At 47.1% G+C, this 23,305-nt stretch overlaps 10 protein-coding genes across 10 annotated transcripts; 5 read left to right on the forward strand and 5 right to left on the reverse strand.

Moving 5' to 3' along the window:
• Positions 1–860: 860 nt before the first annotated feature.
• On the forward strand, positions 861–3,690 carry MCYG_01689 (amino acid permease; the record flags this gene model as incomplete). Its single annotated transcript, XM_002848709.1, has 13 exons — positions 861–950; positions 1,060–1,080; positions 1,180–1,228; positions 1,336–1,360; positions 1,430–1,620; positions 1,674–1,708; positions 1,762–1,882; positions 1,935–2,278; positions 2,382–2,502; positions 2,718–2,927; positions 2,955–3,115; positions 3,313–3,515; positions 3,627–3,690. The coding sequence occupies 13 exons, from the start codon at positions 861–863 to the stop codon at positions 3,688–3,690; spliced, it is 1,635 nt and encodes a 544-aa protein (XP_002848755.1).
• Positions 3,691–5,243: 1,553 nt separating this feature from the next.
• MCYG_01690 (2,5-dichloro-2,5-cyclohexadiene-1,4-diol dehydrogenase) lies at positions 5,244–6,131 on the forward strand (the record flags this gene model as incomplete). The annotated part of the gene is made up of 3 exons (XM_002848710.1): positions 5,244–5,289; positions 5,352–5,599; positions 5,661–6,131. 3 exons carry the CDS (start codon positions 5,244–5,246, stop codon positions 6,129–6,131), a joined length of 765 nt encoding a protein of 254 aa, XP_002848756.1.
• A 489-nt stretch (positions 6,132–6,620) lies between these two features.
• Positions 6,621–8,179, reverse strand: MCYG_01691 (conserved hypothetical protein; the record flags this gene model as incomplete). The annotated part of the gene is made up of 3 exons (XM_002848711.1): positions 6,621–7,842; positions 7,897–8,053; positions 8,116–8,179. 3 exons carry the CDS (start codon positions 8,177–8,179, stop codon positions 6,621–6,623), a joined length of 1,443 nt encoding a protein of 480 aa, XP_002848757.1.
• A 1,477-nt stretch (positions 8,180–9,656) lies between these two features.
• Positions 9,657–10,235, forward strand: MCYG_01692 (conserved hypothetical protein; the record flags this gene model as incomplete). Its single annotated transcript, XM_002848712.1, has 3 exons — positions 9,657–9,681; positions 9,928–9,995; positions 10,056–10,235. 3 exons carry the CDS (start codon positions 9,657–9,659, stop codon positions 10,233–10,235), a joined length of 273 nt encoding a protein of 90 aa, XP_002848758.1.
• A 114-nt stretch (positions 10,236–10,349) lies between these two features.
• Positions 10,350–11,402, reverse strand: MCYG_01693 (conserved hypothetical protein; the record flags this gene model as incomplete). Its single annotated transcript, XM_002848713.1, has 4 exons — positions 10,350–10,491; positions 10,571–10,766; positions 10,848–10,956; positions 11,049–11,402. The coding sequence occupies 4 exons, from the start codon at positions 11,400–11,402 to the stop codon at positions 10,350–10,352; spliced, it is 801 nt and encodes a 266-aa protein (XP_002848759.1).
• Positions 11,403–11,706: 304 nt separating this feature from the next.
• MCYG_01694 (multidrug resistance protein 1) lies at positions 11,707–15,443 on the reverse strand (the record flags this gene model as incomplete). Its single annotated transcript, XM_002848714.1, has 7 exons — positions 11,707–12,476; positions 12,520–13,219; positions 13,280–13,635; positions 13,671–14,698; positions 14,793–15,146; positions 15,198–15,218; positions 15,277–15,443. The coding sequence occupies 7 exons, from the start codon at positions 15,441–15,443 to the stop codon at positions 11,707–11,709; spliced, it is 3,396 nt and encodes a 1,131-aa protein (XP_002848760.1).
• A 537-nt stretch (positions 15,444–15,980) lies between these two features.
• On the reverse strand, positions 15,981–17,051 carry MCYG_01695 (conserved hypothetical protein; the record flags this gene model as incomplete). Its single annotated transcript, XM_002848715.1, has 1 exon — positions 15,981–17,051. One exon carries the CDS (start codon positions 17,049–17,051, stop codon positions 15,981–15,983), a length of 1,071 nt encoding a protein of 356 aa, XP_002848761.1.
• Positions 17,052–17,900: 849 nt separating this feature from the next.
• MCYG_01696 (uncharacterized protein) lies at positions 17,901–19,602 on the reverse strand (the record flags this gene model as incomplete). Its single annotated transcript, XM_002848716.1, has 2 exons — positions 17,901–18,976; positions 19,035–19,602. The coding sequence occupies 2 exons, from the start codon at positions 19,600–19,602 to the stop codon at positions 17,901–17,903; spliced, it is 1,644 nt and encodes a 547-aa protein (XP_002848762.1).
• A 944-nt stretch (positions 19,603–20,546) lies between these two features.
• MCYG_01697 (uncharacterized protein) lies at positions 20,547–21,462 on the forward strand (the record flags this gene model as incomplete). Its single annotated transcript, XM_002848717.1, has 4 exons — positions 20,547–20,779; positions 20,852–21,157; positions 21,209–21,286; positions 21,336–21,462. 4 exons carry the CDS (start codon positions 20,547–20,549, stop codon positions 21,460–21,462), a joined length of 744 nt encoding a protein of 247 aa, XP_002848763.1.
• A 759-nt stretch (positions 21,463–22,221) lies between these two features.
• MCYG_01698 (uncharacterized protein) lies at positions 22,222–23,123 on the forward strand (the record flags this gene model as incomplete). Its single annotated transcript, XM_002848718.1, has 4 exons — positions 22,222–22,451; positions 22,512–22,820; positions 22,878–22,955; positions 23,006–23,123. The coding sequence occupies 4 exons, from the start codon at positions 22,222–22,224 to the stop codon at positions 23,121–23,123; spliced, it is 735 nt and encodes a 244-aa protein (XP_002848764.1).
• Between the last annotated feature and the right edge of the window lie 182 nt (positions 23,124–23,305).

Here is a 23,305-nt window from a genome sequence, read left to right on the forward strand (position 1 = left end):
TTACTTAATGTCTTTTCCCTTCGTCTTAACACTCTCCATTTCCTATCTTTCATTACCTATTGCTTTTTTCCCTTCACTCTTTCATATGTTTGGGTCTCGGATATACTGGCCTCGCTGGTCTTCGTGCGCTACATCCCTTTCTTATCTTTTGTCTTTATACCTGCTTTTACCTTGCATATATATATATATATATATATACACTTATTTAACACCGGCATAGACCGGTATAACTATAAAGAATAGTTCTAATAAGACCTTGACTCTTGGTCAATTCAACTACTACATAGTACTCTTCCTCCGGTCGACTACTCCGCCCATCCATCAATCCCTGTAACGCCTCAGCCGAGATGGCTTCCACGACATCCCCATGGCGCCAGCCATTGGGCAAAAGAAAAGAAAAAGCTTCAAAATAAAAATTGACCTTGATATTATACATAGCAGTAGCAGCACGACGTAGTATGTGAGTTGCCAGAACTATACGGACACATCCGGGGATCCGCCAGTCAAAGTTTTCATCTTATATCATCACCTTCGATATAAAAAAAAGTGTGAGAAAGCAACTCAACTCGGCTCTTCCCTGCAAGCTTTTTCATCTTTATTTGCTTTTTCTTTTGACAGGCAGGGAAGATATTCTAACTATTACTGCTAGTTAACTAATTTTGCTTTGACATATTCTCGGTGCGCAAACGCACGTTGACCGTTTCTATCTATAAACCACGTCTTATTTTCCGTTTTTCTAACGTATAGCCTTGTTCATGTGCGCATATATACATACGTGCCCGTTTCTATACATAGTTTATATACATTACTTTCACCGATTGGATCCCTCCGGTGGGTTTGAAGCGAGTGGATAGGCCGTCATGTTGGCCCCCGGCGCAGAGACAAGCCAAACTGAAGTCGAGAGAGGCAGTCAGGAAAACAAGGACTCCCTTTCAGATGTTGCATTGCTGGTATGTTCATATCCTTTCTTGTCCCTTTGGGTCCCCATGTTACTTCTTTCCGTACTTCCGCGACGGAGTGGAGTTACCGTTTCATCACAGGCTAACCACCCACGGACAGGAAACACTTGGATACAAACCGGTATGATTCAATATCCAACGGAGGGAATATACCCTTTTAGTTCTTTCAAGCGTGAGCACCCCGGAAGATCCTGGAGAATTGACCACACTGTCAACCTAGGTTCTTCATCGGACCTACACGTTCTTGGAAAGTTTTGCAACAACGTTCGGTAAGAGGGAACTTCTGCTTCTCCTTCTTGAAACGTATGCTGACGACGTGTCACAGCCGCTCTGTACTTCGTTGGCGGAGTAAGAGTGACGTTCAGCACCGGTATAGCAGCTGGTGGCAACTTGGCATATTGGTAAGTCGATAATACACAGCCTCATGGCGGAGATATTCTGAAACTTGACATGTTGACCCAGCTTACCAGGACAAACTACCTGATCACCGCTGTCTTCACCGGAATTACTGCTTCTGTGATTGCGGAGATCTGCTCTGCCTTGCCCTCAGCTGGCTCCATTTACCTCTGGGCTGCAGAGGCTGGTGGTCCCAAGTATGGACGCCTGCTGGGGTTTGTCGTTGCTTGGTGGAGTACCACGGCATGGACGACATTCTGCGCAAGTACGTAGCATATCTCATATCTGAAAGCCAGGCTGGTAAACTAATTTCTATAGGTAACACTCAATCTGCCGTAAACTACATTCTATCAGTATGCCAGTTGATATCCAGATCCTTAAAGCTATAGCTTACATTCATTTGTAGGAATTGACCGTGTTCAACGTTGATTTCCCCAAAAATGTAGACGATGTCAAGTTCAGGGCCGTCCAATGGATATGCACTGAGGTCCTGCTTGCTATAGCAGCCATAGTCAATTTCCTCCCACGTACGGCTGCCCCTGATAGAGAGTCATCAATTAAAACTAACTCACCCATCAGCGAGAATGTTCAGATTCGTCTTCTATCTCTCATCAACTTTTGTTCTTCTGGACTTTCTCATGAACGTTATCTGGCTGCCTATTGGTGCCCATAATACATGGGGCTTCCGCACCCCGCATGAGGCATTCTTGGTTACCTATAACGGCACCGGTGCTCCCGCTGGATGGAATTGGTGCCTTTCTTATCTTGCTACTGCCGGCATTCTGATTGGATTTGATGCCTCTGGCCATATTGCTGAGGAGACCAAGAATGCATCTTTGACTGCGGCCAGAGGTATTTTCTGGAGTACCGTGGTCAGTGGAATTGGAGCTGCCATAACCATTGTACTATTCTTGTTCTGTGCGGTAAGTACATAATCTCTATCAATATATATTTGGAATTGCTTGTTAATAAAATCCCGTTTGATAGCCCGATCCTGAAACATTATTCTCGTTTGGATCACCCCAGCCTTTCGTACCTCTCTATGCCGTCGTGCTAGGGAAGCGTGCCCATGTCATCATGAATGTGGTGTGCGTTATCACCTACTGGTTTGTATGTATTCCACTTCACCAATCCCTAAGAGAGTTATGTAGCCTAACATGGTATAGAACACCACCATCGCCATAGTAGCTGCATCGAGACTTGTATTCGCCGTTGCGCGTGATGGTGTCCTTCCATTCTCCAGCTGGGTCTCCCGCGTCTCTCCATCTGGCCAGCCTTACAACGCTATCAAAGTAGTCTGGGGCGTTGCAGCACTGGTAACTTGTACAATTCTCCCATCGAATGTGGCATTTACATCGCTAGTCTCCGCAGCCGGCGTCCCGTCAGCAGCTGCATATGGCCTAATCTGTTTCGGACGAGTATTCCTCACTCCAAAGAAATTTCCCAAGCCAAGATGGAGCCTGGGAGCCCTCAGCAAGCCGTTTCAGATCATTGGTATTTTTTGGAATGGATGGGTAGTTGCCATTTTGTTCTCACCTTACGTTTTCCCTGTCACAGGACAGACATTAAATTGTAAGTCTGCTCTCCTACCATTTCAAGCTAGAGGACTGTGTCTGATACTCAATCCCCCTATAGATGCTCCTATAATCCTGGCCGGTGTGACTATCATTGCGCTGGTGTCCTACTGGATCATTCCGGAAGAATCCTGGTTCCCAAGTGCACGTATCTCCAAGTTCGTGGAAGGGGAGCCCCAGGACCTAGTGAGTCCAGAGGTAAAACAGTGAACTGCGTTTCAAAATAAATAGACGACCCATTTACTGGTAAGAAAATCGGAAAATAAAGGATCAATGGACAAAAGAGGAAGATAAAACGTAATTATGGGGGAATATCACAATATATTTATATGTGTAATCTAAATACATAGTTGACAGCCAAAGCTGATGCTGCAAGCTCCTAGGTTGTGGAGGATATGTACTCTATATGGGACAGGAGAAGGTATTTGAAATCATGGCTTTGTTTCGGAATTGCTCTCAAAGTTCTGGCCTGCAAAGCTCATACTCGCCTCTTCCAAAAACTTAGGGCTATAATTAGTAGTCAATGCAACCTTGATGCGCCGCAAAATGTTTTGGAGCTATGGCATGCAAAGCTCTCGTGTAAGCAGTATAGACATATAATAACATGTCAAAAGTAACAATTTGAAGGAGCATCACCAAAATCTCATTTCTATAGATATCAGTTACTAATAGCTCGAAACCCTAAAAAATGGAATAGGATCCAGGAGAGACTGAACAGATCACTTCGGAATGAAGTTATGTTGCCATTCTTCCGGGCATGATTGATATGAAACAGCTCGGCGTAATAAAGCCCGAAGTAACAGCATTTTTGCTCAACCAGAGTAGTGGCCTCTAACAAGCTTTATGACAGTCACATAGATTTGTCAGTAGATCAGGAAAGGGCTTGGCCTTGAATTCTCAGGAATATATAATCACTAATCTCCTAAAGATGTTAAGATGTGGAACAAAAAGATGAGATAGGAATATATGGGGCAATTGGATGGCAGATACATGCATACGTGCTCATCGACCACTCAAGTGAAATGAAACTAACCATAAAAGTGAGTAGAGATGCACCGCGGACGCCGGTATCTCTCGGGCCCTGAGAGAGGGCCCTTGCAGCGGGCAGCCTCCTTGGCTAAAACACATGACGGGGACAAGCACGTCTGCGACCTGCTTATCTATAGGACGGCATGGTAAACTTGTTCACTTGGAGGAGAATGTTCCATTATGAAGCATGCTGTCAATGCATCATTTGGCCTTAGCCATTTGCAGAGATATGGAATGGTCTGAATGGAGTATTTTTATCCCGCCTTGGGCGATTGATGCTGCGCCCCAGGTAAGGGTTAGTCTCAGACTTAAGTAGGTTCGGAACCGATCTCGTATTCCTGTTTATGGTATATGAGACTATGATAAAGTTGTAAGGGATAATGTCAAGCACATTCAGTATCAGCATTTGGTCCGAATATAGAGCCAGTCCGAGAGCTAGTCTGTCAGCCGGCACCGACGGTTATCACTAGGCTGTATCAGAGGAAGACTAATTGCAATTATCATCTCTGTCCGGTCACCCTGCGGTACTTACCAGCACTGAAAATTAGATATTACCACCGCGCCTGCAAAGAGAGTATGCAGGAGTGTAGGGGTCGGCGAATCGAACATGTAAGTGTCTTTTCCCAGGCTTTTCTCACCTAGGAATTGGAAGTATCCGACTAGTTGCTTTCAGAAATTTCAAAGAGCCAGGAGCGGCTGTATTATGGTGTAATGTGGAGTGCAACTACCATATCCATGGGATACAAGAGAGTACCTCAATTCTGTGCTAGCTCACCTGTGCCCCTAAAAAACGCCCGGTCAAATAATACCCCTCCGACTGCAGAACGGTGTACAATATGACGAAAATGAGGAGACGGAGAGTCCGTAGCGAATTTCAAGCCTCAAAAAGAAACCTAGATGGTTTCAGCAGTTGAGCAAAAATTCCAGCTTGAGCAAGGTTGCCCCTAGATGGAGCTTGCCAGCAGGTAAAGGGCAGAGATCTCGATCTCGATCTCCCAGCCTGCTTTAGAAACGGATGTACAAGTGTGGATGTAATTGGGGTCATTGATTATGGTGGACGATGGCTGTGAGTAAAAGGCTAGGCTGAGAAGATGTTGGTTTAGATGTTGACGTTTATAAATAGTTTGGTTCCTGGCGCCACAGCCGACACCCGCGGCCCGCGGCTAACGGTTCCCCGCAATTGATAACGATAACTACCAACGCCATATTAGAAGGTATATTGTCACCAGCAGTTCACTTCACCCGGAATATCCATAAATAAAAACACCTCCCAGCCAAACGAAACATGTCTCAAGGCACTCGACTAGCCGAGAAAGTAGCCATAGTCACCGGTAAGCTGCTCCAAAGCACTGGCTAATCACACGGTAAAATAGGCTAACAGTATACAAACCAGGAGGCGGATCTGGCTTTGGTGCCGCAATCGCCATCCGGTATGCCCAAGAAGGCGCAAAGGTCATAATAGGCGACATAAACGTCGAGGGAGGCGAGAAGGTAGCCTCCAACAACCCTTCCCGCATCTCCTTTCAGAAGATGGACGTCACCAGCTCCGACGACTGGAAGGCCGTTCTAGATTTCACCGTCTCGAAGCACGGGAAGATAGATATCTTGGTGAATAATGCTGGAACTACATATAAGAACAAAGTAAATACCTTTAAGAACCCTAGCTATAATGCTGTTTTTCATCGAGCTAACGGCCATCCAGCCATCCGCCGAAGTAACGCTCGACGAATTCGATCGCGTCTTCAACGTTAATGTCAAGAGCATCTTTCTGGCCTCTCAGCTGTTCATTCCGATTCTCATCAAGCAGGGCCATGGCGGGTCGATGATAAATATCTCCTCGACGGGGGCTCAGCGCCCTCGGCCCGGGCTGGTGTGGTACAATGCTTCGAAGGGGGCGGTGTCAAATGCCACCAAGGGCCTGGCGGCGGAATATGGCAAGTATCAGGTTCGAGTGAATAATGTGTGTCCGCTACTTTCGGGGACGGGCCTATTTGAGATGTTCACGGGTATACCCGATACTCCCGAGAATCGGCAGAAGTTTATTGATAATGTGCCGTTAGGGAGGTTGGCGGAGGCAGAAGATATTGCGAATATGTGTTTATTCCTTGGCTCGGATGAGGCGAGGTTTATTAACGGTGGAGATTTTGTAGTGGATGGAGGGAAGTGTATTTGATGAGGGGAAGTGAATGGGCAAGTTGATGTATTTTTCTTTGTTATGGCTTTTGAGTAATAAAAACGAAGATGGGGACAGATAAAGAATGGAAATTTCTGTATCCATATCCATATTCATTCGTAACACGTACAAAGAGTCGAATTTAAACACTAACTGCGCCCTTTGTTTTCCATCCGGCTACAAGCATATAACACCATATAAACTGACAAAGAACATATACATAAAAAGGGGGGTTGAAGAAGTATGTACTAGAAGTAAATCAAAGTGGTCTGATTGGGCAGACAATAGGCTGTTCATCGAGGCCCTATTGGTTGAAAGTGACTCCCTCAATCTCAGTAAGAAGGTAAAAGGGTAAAAACATGGAGATAAACCTCCGTTAATCAAATAAACATTGTGTTAATAGTGCAAATACACACTATAGATAGAATGGATGTCTCTTGAATACAGCTTTCTTTCTGAAAGAAGATGTACGCAAAGTACCCTAGAAACTTAAAACTTCCCACGACGACGGTGACCGTGGCCGTGCCCACCATGGTGGCGGAGAAGATTGAAGTCCCTCTTAGCTCCCTGGTGGGTGGGCTCGGATGCAGCAACGGTGGCTTCGACAGTTCTGGTGACGGTCACGCGGACAAGGGCAACTTCATACACGGTGCCATCTTGGACGTAAGTGCTGGTGGAGTAAGCGTCATTGCCAGCAGGTGGGGCAGGGTCAGACGGCTTGGGGGTGGTCTCGGGTGCTTGCGGGACAGAGGGAACTGGAACAGCGGGAGCAGAAGCAACTGGGACAGAAGCAGCTGGAGGAGCAGAAGCAGCTGGAGGAGCAGAAGCAGCTGGAGGAGCAGAAGCAGCTGGAGGAGCAGAAGCAGCTGGAGGGGTAGAAGGAGCTGGATGAGTGGGAGTTGGGATCTGAATCTTCGGTCCGCCAACTACCGGCGAAGAGACGGATGGGATGTTGACTACTGGGGAATGGTGGCCGGAGTCACCAACGTACGCGGGTCCCTCAGAGACCTTGGTGCCACCGGGCAGGCCCTTGGGGCAGAGGGTGTACTCCTCAGCCTTAATGGAGGGAGGAACCTTCATCTTGCACTCATTCTGCTTGATTTGGTCCTGGATGTTGAACACGGGGCAGTCTTCAAGAAGACCAGAGTCGTTGGTGCAGGTGTTGACGGCCTCCTGGAGAACACCGTCGTCCCATCCGTCGATGAAATCAGCATGGTAACCAGCACCAGTTGGATCTCCGTTGGAAATGACGAACTTGCCGTCCATACCGGCGAAGGGCTTGGTGACCCAGATGGTCTCGTAGAACAGAGTAGGGAGACGGGTGCCGAAGCCCTCGGGACAATCACCGCCGTTGATCTCGCTGGGGTAGGCGACGTGGGACTTGTGGTCCTTGGAGTCGAGGTTCTTTCCGTCCCAGCAAGAAGGGAACATGATCTCCAGGCGGAGACCGTTTGCACAGGTGCTGTCGATAAAGGAGCGCTCGGGGAAGGTGTGTCTGTACATGGAGGCCTCCGGAGGGGCAGCATAGTTCAGACAGTTGAAGCCGATCGACTTTTGGCCCAGAGCAGACTGGGTCTTCTCCTTATCGGTCCAGCTGCTCTTTGGAGGATCTGGCTGTTCGAAGGGAAAGTCACGGAGGCCAGTATCTCCGGCAATCATGCGGAAGTTCCGTGGGAACGCCTTGATGTCCTTTCCATACAGGAGATAGTAGCTAGACGCAGGTTAGACCAGGTCTTCAGGCCAACGACGAGAGTATAGTACGTACACAAGAGTGCCACCAAGCTGCTCGGCGAGCTCAGCAGTCCCGTTGGCATGGAGGAAGTAGAGGGTAGGAACCCAGTAAACAGACTTGTCCTGGGTGACGGCGCAGGAAGTGCAGTTAGACTCGGCCAACTGGTCACCAGTAATAGTAAAGTCAAAGTCTATACAAGTTAGAACCCCCTTTCTCGCGCTCTCCCTACTCCTTGGCTGGGGAGGGACGTACTCTTGCCGCCGTGGATGGCATGGGCGTGAGGAGAGAGCTCTCCCGGATTGACGATAGGGTCCATCCTGGCCAGACCAAGACGGCCCTGGCAAGGCATGCGCCAGAAAGCGGAGGCCGGCGCAGCCATGGAGAGCAGAGAAGCCGCCAAAGCGGTCAACTGAACGGTATGCATCGTGCTGGATGCCCTGAATCTAGTTCAAAGGGGAAAAATTCGCGATCCCGACCCAGTCGAGAGTATCTAGATAGTTTCTATGTCAACAAAAGCGAGTGCGAGACTGTTGCTGCGAGTCGTATACGGCCACTCTCGGCTCGAGAGTATGGTATCTTCTTGGTATCGAAGCAAAAGACGACCGGCGAGGTGGTTCTGATAGTCAATATCAGAGTCAACAGCCAAAGTAGCAGACTTTAAAGGAACGACAAGGCTGCGTGCGAAGGAGTGAAGCGTCCTGGCAGACAACAAAGCAGCACAGCCTGGTAAAATAAGAGACAGACGAAGAGAAAGAGAGGAAGGGGGGAGAAAAAGGAGTCTTGACGGCCCTTCGGGGTGGGCTGGCGATGGGGGTCGTTGGATTATAACATGAAGTAAGTAAGAAGAAGAAAAACGCCCTTGCCCGCGCTAGACCCGATCCGGGCAACACTGAAACAGCCAAAGCCGCCGATCTGACACAGTTCAATTAAAAACCCGCGACATTCTATATCAGACATCACCATATATCAAGCATCCAACACACGTATATATATATATATATATATATATATACAGAGTACACCTGGTACAAAGTAGATGCCGGTCGGTGATGAGGTTATAATGATAAAAAGACAGCTGGCTACATGTTGAGTGATGTGTCCTGACAGCACAGCGAAGGCTGCTGCGGTGGCTCCGCCTGTGTCAGATTCCGTTTACTCCAGAGTTTTGTTCCTGCGTTGGCGCCCTTCGTCCAATAGCGGCTCTCGATCGACTTCCTCAACGCCGATTGGTGAATGTCTTGCCCCTGGTGCGGGAGGCCATCATTTGCCTGGGACCAGGGGAGAAAGTCGTGGACTACAGGTGAGTCCTGTCTGGTCGGCGCATAGACATGCTAACTAATGTAAAGATAGTTATATTATCCGAATACTTTATGCATAACATCGTCCAGGTTTACTCTGTATACATGCACACTGTGTCAAGAGTCTTTTTTCTCTTGCGGGACGGATCGGCCAGCGAAATGGTGGGAAGTTCCCATTTTTTTTCTTACGGCCTTGGTGGCTCCATCGGAACCAGAGATCTTTTCCAAAATAATTACGTCAGTTTATACGATTTCTTCCTTCGATAAACATGGACACCTTGCCTCCGGGTAGTACATCATCCGCTGGAGGGAGCAGCTGGTCCCTGCCAAGGTGCTTGCCGCCCTTCCACACCCCTCTTTGTCAGGGGTATTTATTTTTGACCTTTATTCATGCTTTCTCGCTAAAATCAACCCTGGCTCTTCGGTCTGCTTATGCCCTGTGTTAACCGCCTGGGATCACGCTGAGACGTGGGGGCCGGGCGTTATGATAGTTGAATGGCTAATATATACTACATACTATGTATGGTCATGTTCTAGCTCGCCGTTTTGTCATCACATAGCTGACTCCTGGGGCAAGTGAATCAGAGTGAAGTAGAATAAGGAGGCGGTCGATGACGAAGCGGACTCCCTCGTTTATTTCTTCTTAGTAGACTATTACTTAAAAATCCCCAATCTTAACTAAGTTATATCTTTAACTAACCAATATAAAGGTAACTTATACTCCTTCTTTTATTTAATTCAATATACTAATATAGCTCCCTTCTAGCTTACTACTATCTTATCGTTGCCTTCGTACCCGCCTGCCTCGCAGCCGCCACCGGTGCTGAGAGCCCTGTAAGCAAGGTTGTTTCTAGATGTTATAGAACCTTACTAATACTGTTGATAGCTGAGAAGAGAGCCTGCCGCCTAAGCAACTGTCTCTGCAACGGCATCCAGGGACAATTCTGTGGCAACCAGAAAGTCAATGCTGCCTGCACCAACGGCCACGTCTTCGAGTGTGCTAAGGGTACTGGAAAGGCCTGTGGCTATGGGGTTAGAGACTCCTACCGCAAGTGCGGAAAGCTAAAGTGCTAGATGCTAGATGTTACATCATTTAACAGGCAATTATCTCATCAATAATATCTAGGGCACTGTTTATACCCCTTATTGCTTTAACGAACAAATTAAAAGCGATGCCATGTGATGTAGTTAAAGGACATCGTTCCTCAGGTTCTGTCTGATATCTTCAACTTCCTCTATGCTGAACCCAAGTTCGTTCACCACATACCCTTCGGCTCCTCCCTTGAAACTCTTCTCCAACTTTTCTAGGAAACTAACCATAGCATTCGCCCTGGAACCATACCATCATTAATAAGATATCTTTTTGAAATGTGGAGAGAGAAAGGGGCTCAAAGGGGTGTATGGCATACTCGCACCCAGCAACTATCTTCATAACCTCACTATCCCAATCCACTTCCCCCTCTCCAGTCATTTTAGCCAGTAAAATATCTCGTACAGGCTCAACACCAATTCTCGTCAATACATAGTCGTGCGTTATCGCTTCCTGCGGGACACCAGCGAGAGAGAGCAGGAGGCTGATGGCGACTGCTGTACGGTCCTTGCCGGCTGCGGTACTTATATATCAGCATCGTTTATGAGGGTGTGGACGTGGGTCAAGCTTTAGAATTAGACCAGATAGGAGCGTACCTGTACAGTGGACCAAGAAAGGCTGATTTGGATTCCGAAGAACATGCAAGAATATTTCCCGAAAAATTGCTCGGTGTGTTGTGAGGAAGGAGAAGTACATTTTTACTAGCTATAGGGTATTAGGTATAATGATGTTTAGTCAAATTTGTTTCTTCTTGTCTGATTATTTCAGATATGTAAGACGTAAAACATCAAACTTACCGTCCTCCACTCCACCTCTCCGTCTCCCCCATTCTCTGCCCAAATACTCTCTGCTCCATCAAGTTCCGGCTCAGGGTCCGCCTCTCTCTCCCCCTTAGACCTGAGATCAAAAATCGCCTTGACACCCAAGAAATTCACAATTTCTTTATTCTCGTTTTCAGGAAGCAGGCTCAGCATTCCAGAGCGGTAGATAAACCTTTCTTTCACAAACGGTGGGTAGGAGACTCCGCGAAAGTTGAATGTTCCAGGGATCTGGTGCCATGGGGCTGAAGAGAGGTAGGATCTTATGGAGGAGAGGGGAAGGGGCTGGAACATAGGGGCTGAGAGAAGGGCAGCGAGGTCGGCTGAGGGCATGGTGGATATTTGTTGTTGTGCTGAGTTATGTTTCATACGGACTTATGGTGTGTTCCCTCTAGGCAACGTAGAGATTCGGTGCCCAAGTGCTGAGCATTTTATTTTGAGTCTTATGAGACCAGCCATGGAATTGCTAGGCATACAAGCATGGTTAGACATGCATTGTCAGGCTCGTGCATTACCTTTCTAGATAGTCCCCTTCTCTTGGAGCTTATTATTCCCAATGCTAATCCTAGCAACCAATATTGTAGACCAGTAATTAGTTACAGGCAAGCATAGGAGAAGAGACATATCACTGCAATTCTCAATCCAAAGCCTTATCCAACGCCTGGCCTTTGCACATCTCGTAATAATTACCCCTTTTCTTAGGCAACTCGACATGAGTGCCGGACTCGACGATTCTCCCTGATTGGAAGACGAAGATGGAATCCGCATCTTTGATAGTACTCAGTCTATGTGCAACAACGATTGTGCTCCTCTTACCACCTTTGGTAGCCTCGTTTATAGCAGTCTGAACCATCTTTTCACTCTCCATGTCCAGCGCACTTGTTGCTTCATCAAGGAGCAGGACCTTCGGATCTCGAATCAGAGCACGAGCAATGGCGACACGCTGGCGCTGGCCACCAGAAAGCTTAGAACCACGAGTGCCAACTTCGCTCCCTAGGCCGTCAGGTAGTGATAAGACGAATTCGTAAATGTTTGCGTCTTTGCAGGCTTGTTCTATTTGTGATTCTGTTGCTTCTTTCGATTCAACCAGGCCCATGGCGACATTCTCACGGATGCTGCCCTGATATAAGATGGGCTCTTGCTGTACAAGTGCTAAGCGCTGGCGATGGTCTTGTGGCTTGATCTCGTGGATTGCTTGGTTATTAACAGTGATGAGGCCAGAGGTTGGATCATAGAAACGGCAGAGGAGGTTGATCATCGTTGACTTTCCGCAGCCTGATGAGCCGACGAAGGCGACAAATTTTCCTGGTGGGATTTTGATGTTGATGCCAGAAATGATGTTTGAGCGTGGGCGAGAAGGGTAGGCAAAGTCAAGTGCTCGACAATCAACAGCAAGGGTTCTATGGTCTTCCGAGGCTCATCTGAAAAGTCATTGTTGATAGCAGGGTACTTCTTTGGCGCAGCCAGAAGATGTAGTTTGTAGAGCTTGTCGCTTTGGTGATGCCGGTCGTGTATTGAAAAAGAGCAGCTGCATTCTCACCTCCAACCACAACGGCGGTAAAGACTACAAAGAACTGCTCATTGGTGTACTCGTAGGCAGACACAAGCTTTCCGCCATACCAAAAGCCCAGGGCCATTGCTAAGAAGGTGATAGATTGCGTCAAGGCGTACCAGAACATTGTATAAGTTAGGGCTTTTACAGATTGCTCTGCAACAATATCTAGCCTTTCCCGGTATATCTGAATCATTTTATTCTCTAGCGTAAGAGATGACACCGTGCGGATAGCCGAGACCGCTTCAGCTGCAATAGCAGCACTGCTTGCGAATCGTGTAGAGGTATCTTCCTCCAGCTTACACTCAAGGAAGATACGGAGGTAGCCGCTAAGCAACAGCAGAGGGAGAGCAGCAAAGACGCACACAAGGCCGAGCTTCCAGCCATAGGCAATACCTAAGACAGAGACAGAGATGATTGTGACAATGTTGATCAGAATCAACCCTGAGTTGACACCCAAGAGCTCGTTCAGGTTTGAGGCGTGAATTAACAGACGAGCGCATATCGCGCCAGTAGCATTGTGTTCCAAATCGAAGAAAGCAATATCTTGCTTCATAGTGTTCCTAAAGAGCTCCCGCCTATACCTCCGACTTACTTCCTATAGGATAATGATTGTCAGAATTGAACAAAATACAAGAGGAAGGGGATATATATTCACCTGGATGATAATGTTGGCTGTCCATCCCACAACAAAGTAGACGAAAAAGTTAGCAAGAGCAATAACGAAGAACATCAGCGCCCAAAAGTCACCACGACGAACGGCCTCGCTGCCACGGAGCTGAAAGACTTCAAGTGTCCGCGCGAGAATGATAGCTTGTGCTGGAAAGGTAGCACCTCCGAGAATACATGTGATGGCAAAAATCGAGTAAGACCCCCACAGATTCCGCTGCTCCTTTATCAAAAGCCATAGACACTGAATTAGGCTGTATCCCATAGTCTCCTTTGCAAGTGCTTTGGATTTTTCATCCACAGGGGAGACTCGGCGGCCACACTCCTTGTGAGATCCAGTGAGAGCTTCGTGGTAGACTTCTCAGCATCCTTCCCTTTACTGGCTTCCTTCTCTTCAACTCCCCTCTCGTCAAAGTCATCATGCCCTTCCCAGTCATCTTGATCTACCAAGTCGACGGGCTCTTCAGTCTTACGGCTCTTTTCCTCCAGATCCTGAGTACGGACAAGTCTTGCATAGGCACCACCGCTAGCTAGGAGTTCATGATTCGTACCCTGCTCGATGATTCTACCAGCGGACATGACGGCGATATTATCCGCCTTCTGTACAGTAGACAATTTGTGCGCAATGATGATAGTAGTCCGGCCGACAGAGATATTCTCTAGTGCGCTTTGAACAATCTTCTCAGCCTTTGGATCAAGGGCACTCGTCGCTTCATCTAGTAGTAGGACAGATGGCCGGGATATGATGCTGCGTGCGATAGCAATACGTTGCTTTTGTCCTCCTGATAGCATGCGTGCGCGCTCGCCAACCTGGGTATCATACTTCTTGGGCAAGATCTCAATGAAGTCATGTGCATAAACCTCTTTACAAGCCTCTTTCACCAAAGCAAGCTTCTGCTCATACGAGGCCTCCGCTTGCCGTGTCCCTACCAAGCCGAAAGCGACGTTGTCGAAGATTGTCCCGCTAAAGAGAACAGGTTCCTGTTGCACAAGGCGCACCTGTGTGCGTAGCCAGGCAATATTGAGTTCCTGGATGTTGATACTATCAAGTAGGATCGTACCGGCTGCTTGATCATACCAGCGCTCTAAAAGTCCAACTATTGTGCTCTTCCCTGAACCGCTAGCACCAACCAAGGCTGTAGTCTTACCGGCAGGTATATTCAAGTCCAGGCCATTGAGAACTTGGGTATCTGGACGAGATGGGTAGGCGAACTCGAGGGCGTTTAGCTTGACCTCACCCACACATGTCTCAGGCGTCAATCCAGCAGTTGAGAGGGAATCAATAGCCGACTTCTTATCAATAATGCGGAAGAGCTCGTCAGCAGCAGCCGCGGCTTTGGTGATTGTTATGATTTGGGGAGCAATGTGGGTTAGCGATGTAGCGGCAACGACTACCGCGAAGATGACACTGTGAGGAGAATCAGCCATAATGAACCCAGCAGTCCCTCAGTTAAAAGAGGGCATTGCATACGTTACGATGTCACCCGGCTCATTAACCTCACCACGGGCAAACATCCACACTAGAGCGCGAAAGGATAGTCATCAGCTTGTTCTCGATCTTTACCTCGATACCCATACAAACACCGGTAATAATAACAATTGCCGGGACGATGCAGATGGTAATAAGAGTTAGCTTCTCTGAAATGCCGTTTGTGATAATATTGCCGTTCGTAGTGACCTTGACAGACGGCAAGCCATCCTTTTTTGAATCGAAATAACTCGTGTCCTGGCGTAGGAGACTCTGCAGAAAGTCCAGCCGCAATGCTTTTGTAGCCCGAATAGCTGCTGTCGATGCAGCAACAGTGTGGACATAGACGAGAAAGAATTTGGCGATAAACAGATAAACCAAATAAATGCTGTTTCCCATGTTAGGTCACAATTTTTAACATTCTTGCAGGCGGTCTTACGAGTATTTCGCACCCTCCCTTCTATAATCATCAGGACCGACGGTGCCAATGGCAAAGTTGTTAAAAGGTCGTTACGAACTTGCCGAAGATCAGATCCATCAGCGGAAGTGCCGCACCGGCTATGATAGCAGCGGTAAAGGAAACAGAGTAGAGGATCCAGGTATTTCGGTCAGCATAATTGAATATGCGTTTGTAGCTCTTGAACCCAGACGGCTTTGCCTTTTGATCCAGCTCGAGGTCCGACATGGTGGGTAACTGAACGATAGGAAGTCTAGACGGGGGTATTTCCAGTAGAAGTGCCGGAATCAGCGCTAGCAGGTGGTTTATTGACGTTCATCAGGGAGACTGGAGGTGAGTAACGGATGCTAGGGCATCGCCTAGCGGTTATACCGCCCGGGGATTCTAGTCAGTTGCTCCAAATACTAAGTGTGATAGAAACCCTTTTATCCAACAGAAGTACTATCCGTATATGGCATCATAGCTGTGTTGGCTAGGCATGTCAGCCATAAGTTAGTTACCGGAAATAAACCTGGGCTCCGCGTCAGCCACCGCATATTAAAACACAAGGATCGTGCATGTTACCAAGATAAAGGCGGTTTGATGCTTTCATCCGATCCCGATTCCAATCCCTTGTTACTCCGTGTTCGTACCCTAAGCCAACCCAGATATCTGGTTATTTGTTGGAACTAGTTGGGGTAGTTGACCAAAGGGGTAAAAAGGCCGGATGCCCAATATCTCTTTTACAGAGAGTTGAAATGGTAAAGAAGAATAGTTCCCAGTTAACTAACTAGCGTTCAAGTCCTCCTTATCCCAGTCCATGTCAATTTCAACCTCAGCCGCATCAACGGAACCTATATTCCCCCTTGCCGCAAGCTCCTTATCAATCGCCTCAAAGAGCCGATCTAGATATATCTTCTCACCAGGGATAATCAGTCCAGCACCGAGACCACTGAAAATAGACTCATCAAAACAAGCCCTCCCCATCTTAATCAGGGGTTCGTTTCCAGAGTGGTACAAGTCTTTGAACCGCTGTCTCCAGAATAGCCACCGCGCGAGGCTGAAGCCAGGCTGTCTGACATTCGATTTGATTGCAAGCTCGCCTGGGGTAGTTAGGAGGCCGTCCGCGTCAGCCGTTGAGTTCCCTGGGTCATAATTAACTAACGATAGCTTTGCGAGCTTAGTGTTGTTATGTTTGAGCCATTCGAGGCAGGCAGGGAGAAGGTCGAGAATGGTAGGGCGAGAATCCTCCTCCGAGCCATCTCCCAGTTTAGCAGAGGGGAGAGAGGATATATCGGGCCTCTCGGTCTCTAGGGCCTCCTTAAAAAGCCACAGAGCACAATGACTAAGACTGTCAGAGCAGATACCGACAGCACATAATTTGGCGGTCAGTACGGCGAGACTCTGCCGTTCTGCGGACGAAAACCCCATTGACTCATTGATCCAGGAATCCTGTATCTCCTGCACGAGGTAGGGTAAATCAACCCACAGGCGCTCTCCGTTAGGCAGGGTAGCCGTATCGCGGATCTCGGCGGGGGGCAACACATCTCTGTCTTTCTGGTTGACAGGAAAGGGGCCGAGTTCTCGCACTTTCATGATCAGAACCACGAGCCGGTCGTGCTCTGGGTTAAGGGCTGGAGTGGTCCTCGCAACATGGATGAGTTCATCCCAAAGATCATGCAGCCGGCCCTCAATTTCGGAGGCGGTAGACTGGTTGTCGAGATAGCTTCTACCAATACTGTGGGCGTCGTTACAGAGGCCTTCATAGGTTTCCTGTGTATTGGCATGGTCAAACCCTTTGCGCTTTTCTCCGCGGGTGAGGTTGGGGATAACACAGCTGCCGTCGGGACAGTCCATTTTGGTGGAATGGCAAGGTAGTTGAGAAGTTGTGGAGCGAACAGTGAACTGGAGAGGGACGAGGGTATACTCCGTAGATTAAAACCCGACTGCTTCCGTCGCAGCAACAATCGGAGGCAATTATATGCAAGCCAAGCTAGTTTCCACAGGGGAGTAGGTTCCAAGGCCTCTGTACTCTGTACTCCGTACCGGCTCCAGGGAGACAAGCCTATGCGTGGAAAGCACAATGGAATAATTAGTCGTGGGGGGTTCGCTGCTTGGTCTGATATCAGGGTTCAGGGTTCAGGGTTCAGGTTGTGAGCAGGCTGATGACCTAACTACTCCGTACAGAGCCTCTTCTAGGTACCTCCCCACGGGACCGATATTAGCTTCGTTTATTTGAGATAGGCTTGGTGTAGCCCCTTGGGGCGTGAGCGAAGGGGCGTAAGTAACTCCATAGGTAGACGGTACCAAGCCCTGCAAAAGCCAAAGTCCGAAGGAAAAGCAATATAACGTATGCATGTCCATATAACTTTTACTCTACTCTCTTAGTCAACCCAGTGTAAAACCGTTTTTCTAATACCCGATGTTTCGATCGCTCCATAGACTGATATTGCTACTGGATTGCCTATCTAAGGATACCGACGGGGCCAAATGATGGGTTCATCACGCTTCTTACACACGAGGATATGTTGACGAGATGGCAGCTTCACAAAGTAACAGCAGTGACGGTCCCTGTTTTTTTTTTAACTTTCTTAGATATGTATGCGTTTACCCCATACTTGTGTCGACGATCAAAGATATTAATCATTTGACTTCCTAGAGTTATCAAAAGAACAAGCAATGTATAAGCCAGCCTCCTCCCTTCTATCACTGCTTCCTCCCCTTTTTCACACGGCCATGCTTTGAATTGTCGCCTTCTTCGGCACCACTACCGAAGGTTACTTTCGATTTTCCTTTTCCCTTGGGGTCGTCTCCCTCCCCTTGTCTACCTAGGGATTTCGCTTTATCTGAGCCTCTAGATGGACGATGTGGCAATGTCATTTCCTGTGCCTGTGGAGGTTCCCTTGAAGGAGACTGGCTGGCCGAAGGTGCTGGGCGTGACCTAGATGAGGGACTTCCCAGGCTAGGATATCCCCGATGCTGAGGCGGTTTTCTGGAAGGGGTCTCGACTTGTGAGACAGAATCGGATGATGGCATATCGTCGTGTGAGGCATCATACGCTTGATCCTCCATAGCCATAAATTTCTCGGTTAAACGAGATGGCTTTCCCGCAGGATAGTTCCGTGAGAGGTCGATACGACCTTGTTGTCTTTGAGGGCCGGAAGAGAAAGCCGACAGAAATTCTTGAGTTGGCTTGTGGCGATCTTCCTCACCTGAGCTGGGGTTTCCTTCATTGGGTTTGTGGGTCGTGATATGTACTGGTATTTTTTGACCTTTGATTACAACGTATGTCGTTCCCCGTTCCTTAACTACCTGGGCTGGGTGGAACTGAAGCACTGCTGTAAGCATCTCTGAGGAAGATGTGCTATGTAGCTCAATAGAGCCCCTGTCGGAATATGTCCTTCCAACCCGAGGAGACATATGTTCTATTATCCCTCCTGGGGTATCAATCTTCCCTCCTGCTGGAGTATGAGTTAGACCCTGCCAATGCGGAGACTTATCATCAACCCAATCCTGTGGTAGCGTAGGATTATTAGCAGTGTAGCTACCGGGTTTAGTGGTAGCGCACAGGAGGTAGTAAAAACATTGTCGAACAGAGACAACGAATCGTTTCTCGCTAGCGTTTGGAGCAGGAACTGTAGAAGCAGCAATAGGGGGGCTAACGTAAAGGTAAAACCCCGATTCTCCCGACGGTATCTCTTGCTTTAAGAAGATGGTATGGTCGTATGTTGTAAGAAAGCCGTATTTCATTTTATATCGATGCATATACTGTGCAATTTGACCTTGACAGGCTCATATTAACCAACGTGATGTTCTATGTGCGGGGAAGATCAAACATACCAAGAGCACGCCGTAGAAAGGATTGCTTCCCTTGTACAAAGTATCGATTGTAAGAGTCTTCCAAATCATGGTTCCAGGGTGTTTTTGCTTCTCCAACAAACCTCAACTGAGGTTTTTCAGTCAGATCCGCTAGTCCTTTAAAGTCATAAGCGGGACAGTGCACTGCAACGAAGTCCGGAATCAGGGTTTTTTCACCCTTTGCCTCTGCTGAGACCTTGAAGTCGCCAAATCGTGTCATAATGCCATTCGCAAATGCAACGGCCGTGGTAGGCCCAAGCACATTTTGGGCAAATCGCCCACATACAGATTGTTCGTCACCACAAAGGTAATGCTCATGGTCTATGCTGCACAGATTATCCGAGACTCTGTAAACCTTGGAAGAAAGAGGTTCCTTGGAATTGCAATACTCAGAGACCACATGTTGGACTGATTCGGAGAAATTCCATTTTGCCAATTTTCCGTTGTAGAAAATCGAGTGGTAAGCTGACGAAACTGTCTGATATTTTTTGCGGGTAAGCATAGGAAGGGCAGGATGGGCGAGGATTTCAGGACCAGTGTGAACCTCCATTTGGAATGGGGAAGGCAAGGAAATAAATAGTAAATTTTAGAATGGCAATATGGTTAAAATTGGGGTTATAGTAAAAGGGTTATGGTGAAAGGGCTATAGTGAAAGTATTAAAGTATAGGATTTTGTAGTGAAAGGGGACTGTAATGAAAGGTTATGTGAATGGGACAATACAAGAGAGGATTGAGGTCGGCTTCTTGTAGCTTTTAGTAGCGAACTACCCATAGCGAGGTATTATGTGATCATCAAGGCCAGCGCGTATTAATTGGACAGAAGCAGCCGGTGTTTTTACAAATAAATGCTCCGTTGCATGAAATATTCCTCTTCTGGTTTCATGAAAGGCGCTTAAGGTCAAAAATGGGAACAGGAGAGCCAGTCATTAGATGTTGGTTTCTAGCATCTATGTGGGACATAGAGTATTGAATGGGAATGTCGCCCACATTAATGTCAGGGAAATTCGTTATGCTGACATCCTAGCCAAGGGTATCATCCAAGCACCTTTCCTTTAGCTAATGGGATAATGATAATAAATGTTGGCTAGTGGGACGGCCCCGCCCCCATGTCGATGTCATATGTAAATCTAAACTCAGCAAAACAGAAAAATATCATCATTATATATAGTATTCACAGGGGCGAGGTAGTGACAGGCTGAGGTAGTGACCATTACTTGGCAGATCTAAAGCCGAAACTTTTCCCTGTCACTGTTGAGAGCGAAGAGATAAAAAGGCGTTGAAAGTTAAGCGCCTGCGCTAATAAAGTTAAATTGAACTTGGTTACATAATCCTGCCAACTCTATAACTCGCGCTCTAACTGGCTGGGGTTACTACAGGCAACAACGCGAGCCAGCTTAATACTTTCTCTCCGCCCTTTGCATCGTCAAGTCCTCTGCTATCTTCTTGCACATCATCTTTTCATATACCTTTTTTCCTTATATACTGGTATACACCATGGGCCGTGACCGCTATACCCCAAACTGGATAGGTAACCTCTTTGATAACTACAAAGTTAAATGTCCAGATGGGAGTATATGGAGGTTCGACGAAAAAATCAGCGAGAAATCACTTGATATTCAAGGGGCCGACCCTAATTATGTTGTTGCAGAGTCACAGGCAGTATATCACTGCCATCAGACTAAGGGCCCCTCCATTGGTATGGAAGCTATCGTTAAAGTTCGCATGCAGTAAGTTGGACCAAACACCCCGTGGTAGGAAGGTAAGACTTGTAGCAAGCATTCTAATACATAATTCAATAGGGTTCCATTCACATATCCAGCGAGCTCTGATCCATTTGTTCGCTCCTGCGAAGCATGTGTGGGCGTTGCCGCTCCAACAGCTACTGAGGTAGCTGCCTTAGAACATTTTACTAAAAAGGACTGCACTGTGGTTCCTCGTCTTCTACATTGCATCAGGTCTTACCAGGATATATATATGCCAGTACCTGGTAGCTATATAATATTTCTTATTATGGAGAAATGCCCAGGGGTTGAGCTAACCGACTTTTGGGATTACGACGAAGCAAAGAGAAAGAAGATACGGGATGCATTTCGCAAGAATTATACGTATGGGACAATTCTTTCATCGCTTCAAGATCCGAATTAACTCTTTATCAGTGAACTTTTGTCATGCTTTGCCGACCCTGCCGACCCGGGCCTTCGGAATATTATCTATGATGAACAGGAGAACAAATGGTACGACTACGTGACACTAAAATGCTTCCTATATATGCTAACGATATAGTTGGTTTATTGACCATGAGCAAACATATATACTCGAAGACGAGACGCCAATGATGTTCTATGAGAAGGACTTTGTGTATTGGGGTCTGGAAGAATACGTACCTGTTGGCGCTGAGCAATGCGGATGACTGTCCATAGAGGTTAATACCATCACAAATATAACCAGAGTTAGATGGAATCGATTAGTTATCTATTTAGGAGATTATATGGGGACACATATTGCTGCATCTTCACTTTAAACAACAAAATACTACCTGTGTCGGTATTTTCATGATATCAAACGGAGGGGGAGACCCAACCAACGGGCCTACTATGTTCTGGGTTCCATGTTCCCACCAGAAGGTTCCAAACTTCTTCCCTCTTTCAAGAATACTTCACGAGGCGAGACTTGGTTCTAGTCTATTACGTAAGGTCATTGAAGGCCCCGTGATATTTATCATATGATGTTACAAGGTATGTATAGTCTGGTATCGTAGCTAAATAAAATCCACCATTTGATGAATGGACGTGCGGGTATCTATAGAATAGGTATAGTTATGGATTAATGCTGAATTTAAACATAGAAAAAAGAACCCTTATTCAGGTATGTCTTCAAACAAGGAAAATTAAGCGCTGGCGCTAGTTAAGTTGTGTTAGATAACTAGTGTAGTTATTCATTAGTCATCATCTCATCACTCGCGCGCCTCTTTTTGGCCTTCTATGGAAATGCCGGTGGCGCTTCTTTCACAGCTATTAGGTTGGTACTACTTACTCCAATGCTATATATTAATTTCAATAGAACTACAACGCGCCATCTTGGTAACTTGCTAGTCGACTCTCCCTAAACTTCTGCATACCCAAGTCCTCTTTTCTCTCCTTACATACACCATCTCTTGTACCTATACAACATGGGTCGCGACCGCGATGTCCCGGACTGGATAGGCAACATGTTTGATAACTACAGTGTCAAATGCCCAGATGGAAGCATATGGGAACTAAACGAAAAGATTAGCGAGAAATCATTTGTGCTCGATGGGGACGAGCCTGACGCCATCGCAGAGTCCCAGGCAGTATACCACTGCAGGCAGACCAAGGGCCCGTCTATGGGTATGGAAGCCATCGCTAAAATTCGAATGCAGTAAGTTAGACCGCAGACTTCAAAATGAAGGGAGCAAATCATCCTAATAGTATTCAAAAGGGTTCCGTCCGAATATCCAGCGAGCTCAGACCCATGTATCCGTTCCTGTGAAGCTTGTATGGATGGGTATGCCGCTCCGACAGCTCAAGAGATAGATATCTTGGAACACTTTGCTGAAACGAACTGCACTGTAGTTCCTCGTCTTCTGCATTGCGTGATTAAAAATCAAGATATGAACATGCTGGTACCTAGGGGCTACTTGGTTGTGCTGATCATGGAGAAGTGCCCAGGGGTTACGCTGTCCGATTTTTGGGATTATGATGAGGCGAAGAGGGAGAAGATACGAGATGCGTTTCGTAGGGATTATATGTATGGTTTCCCTCCATTTCATTGTCTTTTAAGGTCTGGGCTAATTCTTCTTGGTAGGAAATTAATGGCATGTTTTGCCTATCATGGCGATCCAGGTCTTCGTAACATTATCTATGATGAGCAGGAGAATAAGTGGTAGGTCTATACTACCCCAGAGACAACACCAACTGATACTAATGATGTAGCTGGTTCATTGACCACGAAAGTACATTCATCACGGATGGCCCGAGACCAACGAAATTCTACGAGAGCGAATATGTGCGTTGGGGGCTTAAACCGTATGTGAGTCTCGGGCTGAAATAATTCACCTCATTCGTTAGATATAAGGACAATAATAACAGCCGTACCTGTATTTCGCTATTTTGACTACAAACCGTTTACGCTACTATGTTTGAGGGCACATGGTAAAATTTAGCGCTTACTTCTATTCGGCGGCAGTCCTTGCAGCCAATCGTTATTACTGAATACAAGAGCGAAACTCGTAT

This window comes from Microsporum canis, genomic scaffold, assembly GCF_000151145.1.
Source record: "Microsporum canis CBS 113480 supercont1.2 genomic scaffold, whole genome shotgun sequence".
Lineage (NCBI taxonomy): Eukaryota > Fungi > Ascomycota > Eurotiomycetes > Onygenales > Arthrodermataceae > Microsporum > Microsporum canis.